Here is an 8,087-nt window from a genome sequence, read left to right on the forward strand (position 1 = left end):
CTTTGCAGTTTTTCACTTATCGCGGGGCTTCAGGGTACGGATCCCCTGCGATAAACGAGGGACTACTGTATTATCACAAAAACAACCATAAACCTTGAAAATAATCTATATCAAATTATATTCTGGAAAAAAAAAAAATTGAATAAAATGAATTTATCATCCCTCCCGGTGCATTTTTACTGCAACATTTACCAGAGTAGCCTAAACCTGTGGCATTGCATCAACACTTCAGGACATGGCTGATTTCTACTGATTGCGAAGCACCCAGGATAATACCCATGGGATTAATTGAGATTAATTTTCATCTTTGAAACTAATTAGTTAACAAACTGTGCCTGAAAGACAAATTGCCACTGAGACCCCAATTGGATTTGCCTACCCAGGCTTGTTAAAAGCACAACACGATCAGATGGAAAGAAAGAATCTCTTGTGTACATTACATTGTCTGACAGGAAAAAGCTCATGGTTAAACAATGGCTGCTGCAGCAGGACCGGGCTGTGCATGGTTCCTCTCTTTTTATTTGGTTCATTTGAGCCATCGTTTTATTCTTGGGGAGGAGTTAGGTGGTTAGTCCTACTTGTTATTCTGTTATTCATTGTTTTTCTGTTTAGTGCATAAATTAAACTGCAACAGGTCTCACTCAAATTTCCTTTTATGTGTCTTTTATAAAAAGTAGAACTAATTTCTATGAAGCCATTAACTTGTTTTTAGGAAACTCAACAGTAATCTTGAACAGCAAAACAATCATAAGTTGTATTTAGTTCAGGTTTTTTTATAAACATAGATGGCAAACTTATTGTTTCCATATAAATACATGAATATTCAGAACATGTTACAATTAATCACAAAATATTAAAATTGCAAGAAGTTATCAGGATAATTATTGTACAAAAAAACCAAAACTTTTTTTTCCTGTTTTATTTCAATTGGATTGTTTTAAATCTGATCCCAGTACCTCACAGAGACTTGTCGGAGACTAGTTAGTAACTTAAACTTGTTAAATAATTGGATAATTTTAATTTATAGTCTCATTGAATTAGGTGTTTGTGAACAAGCCACTAGTGAGTTGTGTGGCCCAATTTTGCACAGCCTATTTTGAAAAATCATGCCTTATTTATGAATTGTGCTGGACAGATGAGTCAATGATTTTTATTTTTTTTTACTGTAGCTGAGATTTAAATTAGCCTATACAAACATAATCTATCAATCATTGCAATCATTGTAAACATTGCAGTCCCTTTTAAAAAACAACTTTTTATTTTGCGTCAGAATTTTTCCATCGGAATCAGTGACAGTTCAAGCATATTATTAAAATACACAAGTATGCACAAACTATTTCCCAACGAGAGGGTTATTTGGTCAAAAAAAGTAAAAAGTCACTATTTGGCAACAACCTGGTCCGTGTTGTCTCTGTCACCCTTAATTAATAATTCATTCATTCAACCTTTATTTATACAGGTTAGTCCCATTGAGCCTTCAGGACTCATTTACAAGAGAGACAAGATTTTAACAAAGAGTGATGTCAACAGCAGACAACAAAGACATTATTATTCTTAATTAATGCATAATAAGCAGTTATTAATTAGTAATAAAGTGCTTATAGAGGATTTAACATATCTATAAACTATGTTATTTATAGCCATCTGTAAGGGGAGCCTTACTGTAAAGTGATACCAAACTTACTGTACTTTAGTGCGTCTCACAGTTTACCTTTGAGTCTACAGGTACTGACTGAAAAGAATAAGACTGATTGAACTCTGAGGTGAGTTGGTGAAGGAGGAAAGACGTTTTGATGGAAAGCCATTTTCTTCACACTTCTGAATCCCACAAGTTGGAATCTAGTCTCCTAAATCTAAATCAAGATGAAGATCAATAAGCAATTTCCCAGCTAAAGCATGAGACTGGATATAATAAAAAGCAGATGAGAAGTCCAGAAATAGAACAATGGTATGTGGGCCAAGACCTTTTGATGTTCATACAGAAAGATTTGATCAAGAAAGATGTGTGCAATTTTAGATCTTCATAAAATTTGTTCCACCATTTCCAAAGTTAAACTCATTGGAAAACTGCATTAAAATACAATAAGCACATGTTTTGGTGACACATTTGCTCTATAAACATCTGAAACATTCCCAGAATGTGCCAACTGTTCACATGAAAGACCATTTCTGTCTCCAGTAAAAAGACCAACATGGTCGACGGCTCAACTCAGGGTTTCACATCAGCAACTCACCAAATCCAGCTGCTGCAGGGACAAAACTATCCAGCTGCTTTTCCAAGTTCAGCCCTGCTTAGTCTGTTAAAGGTTAATGACGTTCATGAGTAACACTGGTGAGGTGCCCCTTTAAAATGTGATATTTTGAGTAACATAGTCATGTTTTAGTACTATAATGAGTGAACTGCACACTTAACCGATTGCTACAATTATCATTATTAACAGTTGAGATGACTTAACTGTTATAAACTAAATAATGTGAAAGCTGAAAACATTAAGAGCTGCTGACTTGCCTTCTTATTGTATTTTTTAGTGAAATTCTATTCAACCCATGCCTGTTCTTTTTCCTTTGTCTACTTTCTGCCCAGTCTCCATCCATCAGAGCTCTGGTCTGTGTCCTCTCTTGTGGGATTTTGTTTCATAGACTCTATATTTGCAGACATCCCCTCAATGCCCTGAACACTTAACCTCTGTCAGTATATTTGAGCTTACCTTGTCCTCTCAGGTTGGGTTTAGTGTAGACTCTGTCTTCATAGATGGGGTCGATGTGGTGTTCAGGGGACTGAAGGGGTCGAAGTTCAGCGCCCAGATGAGTGTGCTGGCTACTGTAGGAACCTCTGGAGCCTACATACAAACACATGATGGAGGTTTAGCTTATAAAAGCCGTGTCGAGATATTCTCAATGATTAACAAAGAAAACAAGTTGTAGTTAAACAGCATATTGTCTTAGAACAAACCTAACCTTAGCAGATGCTGAGATCTTTTTCTAAAAACATGTCCAGACAAACAAAATACTCTTATTTATTCATAGGCTTTAAAATTCAAGTGAAAACCTCAAGCCAAATCATCCAAACATGGGACAGCATGTGTTTTCTTCCATAACCGTGTCCTCAAGCTGGTAAATATTATTCGTGCATGAATGGAAAGTGGGTACATGTCACATTTAGTAGCATAAACTAAAATAAAAGCAGCCCCTTAAGTAAACACATAATTTGATGAGATTGTTGATGAAAAGGGACTTCAGCTGAACAGAAACTTACTGTTTACCAGGAAATGTTAGACGTAAATTAAATTAAATTAAATAGCACAGTTATAGGACAATAATATCAACGTTATCCCAAAATAAGACATTAAGTTAATGTAAAGATGAGTTGTATTTTCAACTGAAAGAGATGATTTAAAGAAATAATTCCACAACATGACCAACACACAAAGAGTAGTAAAGAAAATGTCTTGACCTCTACCTGCCAGGCTACCCGGCCGTTTCAGGGTTGCGTTAGCGTAGAGCTCGTGAGAGATCTTATAGCCGTCTCCGATATGATGCAGCATGCGCTTAGTGGGTGACAGCGTGGCGTAGCTTCCCACCGCTGAGCTGAGCTGGTGGAGGGGCGACGAGGTATGGTTTCCCCCAGGGGAGGCGGCCGTAGAAAGCGGGGAGGACGAACTGGCAGCACCTGATGCTACCATATTGATGGGCGATGAAGTGCTGCAGGAAAGAGGTGAAGACAAGTGTTGGGAGTCTTATTTAATACTAACATGCTTCAGTCAGAAAATACTATTTACTAATCCAATAATTCTCAGTCGGGTCATCTGGACAGTTTATTTTTTATAGAGGCTTCGTCAGTCCGAGGAGTTCCAGTAAAATGTTTCCCCACCAAGCAGTAAACTCCTTAAGTGAACCAACCAGTTTGCTGGAGCTAAGATGGTTTCTGGGGGCCATCCTGTCCCCCATCGACTCCTCCCAGGCAGGCAGCTACAGCCAAAGTGGTTCAAGGCAGTAAAGTTCATGCTCAATCATCCAGGTATCAAATTCAGTATTTCTCAGTCAGGTCATCTGGACAGTATATTTTTATAGAGACGTTTCGCCCTCTATCCAAAGCCCTCTGAATAGAGGGCGAAACGTCTCTATAAAAATGAAACTGTCCAGATGACCTGACTGAGAATTACTGAATTTGATACCTGGATGATTGAGCATGAACTTTGTTGACTATTTACTAATGCATAAAAAAGGGAAATTACAACTATTAAAAATGAATAAATATAAAATTAAACATTGGCTCTTAGGACTAAAGCAGCAAAAGCTTTAAAAATGTTTTAATAAGTTTAAGCTCAAACTCTGAATATAAAATAAAGTAAATGAACGTTTAAAACAGTAAATTAACAGAAATGCTGGATAAATAATGGTGCAATAAGAACTGCTCTGTATGTGTTTATAGCCTTTTATCAGGCTAAGAAGAGAAACAATTAATGAAACACACAGTCATGTAAACTGTTTTTAAATGGTCTTTGGTCTTTATATAAGCTACGAATAAGCATGTATAGCTTAAATAAATGGAATAATTCTATTCATCATTCAATCAAGTACCAACTTTCCTATATGGCAGATAATACATCATATATGCTGAATGGATCCATCTGCCTCCACCTTCATTTGCCCAATTGTGGGCCCTTGAGCAAGAACCTTAACTTCCCCATCTGCTCCATGGGTGTATAAAATTGCATCCCTGTGCTCCACACATATGGGCTTAGGTAGCTCGGTTACCTGTGGTTATATCAGGAAGGGCATTGGGCGTAAAAAAAAAAAAAAGCCTAAACTGCATGCAAGTTTGCTTGCTGTGGCAACTCATAAGAGGAGCAGCCATCCATCCATGATTTTTACCCACTTCTTCCTTTTCAGGTCGCAGGGGTCACTGGTGCCCATATCCAGCAGTCACTATGTGAGAGGTGGGGGGACACCCTGGACAGGTCTCCAGTCCATCACAGGGACACATAGAGACAAATGACCATTCACTCTCTCGCCTAGAGACAATTTAGAGTTACCAATCAGTCTAACATGCATGTTTTTGGTCTGTGGGAGGAAACTGGAGAACCCGGAGAAAACCCACGCATGCACGGAGAGAACATGAAAACTCCACCCAGAAAGATCATTGGTCGGGATTTGATCCGGCAACCTTCTCGTTGAGAGGCAACAGCTCTTCCAACTGAGCCACCGTGCTGTCCAATGGAACAGCCGAAAGGGAAAATACATAAATAAATAACCACAACTAATGATTCTTCAAAGCTCTCTTTTATGTCCATTAGGTTTCAAATGCAAATTATTTGAACTTATACATTTTATATGAATATTGAGTACAAATATTTTAAAATAGTTTTTTATGCCATTACATGAATTTCATTTAATTTTCAGGCATGTTTGTTGTTTTATAATGTCTGTGATTTCTTCCAGTTAAAAAGCTGAATGAATATTCCTACAAAGTAATTCCGTGTATTTGTTTAGTCATGAGGTTTTGGTGCTTGCACACGGCTTTGTTATCTTTGGATCTCTGCTTGAAGCTGAAATAAAATACAGTGGTTTTGAACCACATTTGGTTAAACAGCAGGAGTTTGTCAATACCATACCATCAACAGTCTTCTACTTCGTAAGGGTGTTTGTCTTTTTACATTAAGAAATGCTCCTAGGGAGATTGAAAAATACGTATTGGTGACGAGGTTAAGTCTTCAACTTTTTGCTAAATGCAAATTTAAAAACCATCAATAGTTGTCTCTTCTCATCAGGGAGATCTAAATCAAGAAAGTACCGTAATTATAAGACATGTGCATTCTTAAGTTATAACTCAGATAGCTTTAAACCTGTTCCACAAATCATGGAAAAATGAGGTAAACTAAAGTCAAAGCACTAAAGCCTAATGTGAGGAGAAACACTGCACTCAGAAACAGAATTTATCTTTTGAAAGCAGACGTGATGTAATTGTTGAATCATTGGTATTGATCATATCGACCTCCCCTGAATGGACCCTTTGTACTTTGAGGTTAGCAAAAACCTTATGTAATGTGTCACCACCAGCAGTGGTTGTGTAAATCCATCGACAACACTGATAAACCAACCTGTAGGATTTTGCGAGTCGGCTGGGCGAATGTTTGGGCGAAGACACTCTCTGCAGCGTGGCGTAGCTGGGCATGTCAGCCGAGGCTGTTCCGAGGCGCTGCAGCTTGGTCGGGGATCCCACTGCCTGCAGAGGGGAGCTCACACGCTGTAATGCAGCCGAACATTTTACTTCATTACAGGGAAATGTCAAGTCACTTTAAAAAAATATGATGCAATTTTAATTTACATCATTATGAGAGAGAGAACCAAATGCTGCAGCTGGAAAACCAATGAGCAGAGTCATGAAGGAATGACTCAAACATTTAGAACAATATAAACATTGACTGAACTAAGGGTCAATAGATCAAGCTACATAAGAATCATAAACATACAATTTGTGCTTTGTAAAATCTTAATGTTATAATGCACACAGTTCAATAATATGTTTCTGGTCAGTGCCCTGAGACGACTTCTGTTGTGACTTTGCACTATATAAATAAACTGAATTGAACTGAACTGAATTAATAAATCTAATTTTAAAAGGGGAAGAGACACAGAAAAGAAAGCTGCTTACATACATTGATGACAATTCTGTTTAGATGAATTTAGTTCTGTGCCAGCACAAACAAATGCTCAAGAGGCAGAGAATGACAAATTAAACAAAAACAACTAAAACTCCACTAAAAAATGTCCTAATTTAAAACTAATTTGCTTACACACCTTGACTTAACTACAGAAACTGCAGTGTTTGCACAAATTAAAGTGGGCCCAATGGATGATAATTACGATAGAAAACATACAAACTGAACTAATTTTGTTTGTAACTCAGCATAAAACTTATATCAGAATGAGAACTTTTTAAAATTATATTCTAAACTCTTTTTTGTGTACTGTGATTAATATTTTGAAATGTGACATAAACCAGCCACTAACACAAGCCAGTGTATCTCTTGTGCCAGTCTCATGCTTGGGTAAATGGTGAGGGTTGTGTCAGGGGGTGCATTCGACATAAAACACTTCTGCCAGAGTGTGATGGGAAGATGGAAGGCATACTTTGAAGAGCTAATGAATAAAGCGAATGACAGGGAACAAATATAGAAATAGTGAGCCAGGAAGTGGGAAAGATAACTTGGGAGGAAGTCCTGTGAGAACAGGGAACAGGCAGAAGTGAACTTGGAGAGGTGGAGGTATGCACTGAAAGAAGAGGAATGAAAGTCAGCCGTAGTAAGACAGAGTACATGGGTGAATGAGAGGGAGGCCGGTGAACAGTGAGGCTACAAGGAGCACAGGTCACAAAGGTGCAGGACTTCAAATACTTGGGTCAATTAAACAGGAAAACAGAGTGTGGTAAAGAGATCAAGAAGAGAGTACAGGGACGATAGAGTGGATCGAGAAACGTTTCAGGAGTGATTTGTGATGAAAGGGTGGCGGCAAAAGAAAGGTTTACCAGAGAGTAGTGAGACCTGCTATGCTGTATAGTTTGGAGTCAGTGGTATGGACAAAAATACAGGGTAGGGTTTTGTGTGGATGTAGGGTAGACAATTTTTTTCTCCAAAGGGGGACCAGGACAAAACATTTGAGAACCACTGGCCTAACCCAAGACTGCCTTTTAAACAAAGTTTATCAGAAGAAATGACAAGGTCATCAGTGGACTCATCTTGTCTGGAAGGCTGTGTCACTTGAAAGACAAACTTTAATACTCCACAAAATAATTATGTTACACCTAATGAGAACATTTCAGTAGACCCATCACAGAATCTTATTTCCACAACATTCTATCATTGTAGATGAACATCCAACAATTACTTTGAGTTTTATTAAAATCTGTGTTAGTTCATGAGATAGTTTGTTAACAGACAAACGCATGCGCACAAACACATGGCTATTACATTATAGCCCACTTTTCATTCAGGCAAGTAATACAGAGATGCCAGATCCACAGAGTGAAATGAGTAAAAGAACAGCCAGTGTCAAAAAAAACAACTTTGAAAGACGTTTCTGAAAAA

At 37.9% G+C, this 8,087-nt stretch overlaps 1 protein-coding gene across 1 annotated transcript in view; it reads right to left on the reverse strand.

Moving 5' to 3' along the window:
• Positions 1 to 8,087, reverse strand: part of ctnnd2b (catenin (cadherin-associated protein), delta 2b) — a 226,433-nt gene that overhangs the window by 82,992 nt on the left and 135,354 nt on the right. Inside the window, exons 8-10 of the mRNA XM_037682127.1 lie at positions 6,102 to 6,247; positions 3,461 to 3,702; positions 2,709 to 2,840 (exon numbers count right to left, since the gene is read on the reverse strand). Coding sequence (XP_037538055.1) covers positions 2,709 to 2,840; positions 3,461 to 3,702; positions 6,102 to 6,247 — 520 coding nt within the window. The remainder of the gene's footprint in view (positions 1 to 2,708; positions 2,841 to 3,460; positions 3,703 to 6,101; positions 6,248 to 8,087) is intronic.

The sequence above is a fragment of the Nematolebias whitei genome, chromosome 9 (genome assembly GCF_014905685.2).
Source record: "Nematolebias whitei isolate Nwh7 chromosome 9, NemWhi1, whole genome shotgun sequence".
NCBI classification, from domain to species: domain Eukaryota; kingdom Metazoa; phylum Chordata; class Actinopteri; order Cyprinodontiformes; family Rivulidae; genus Nematolebias; species Nematolebias whitei.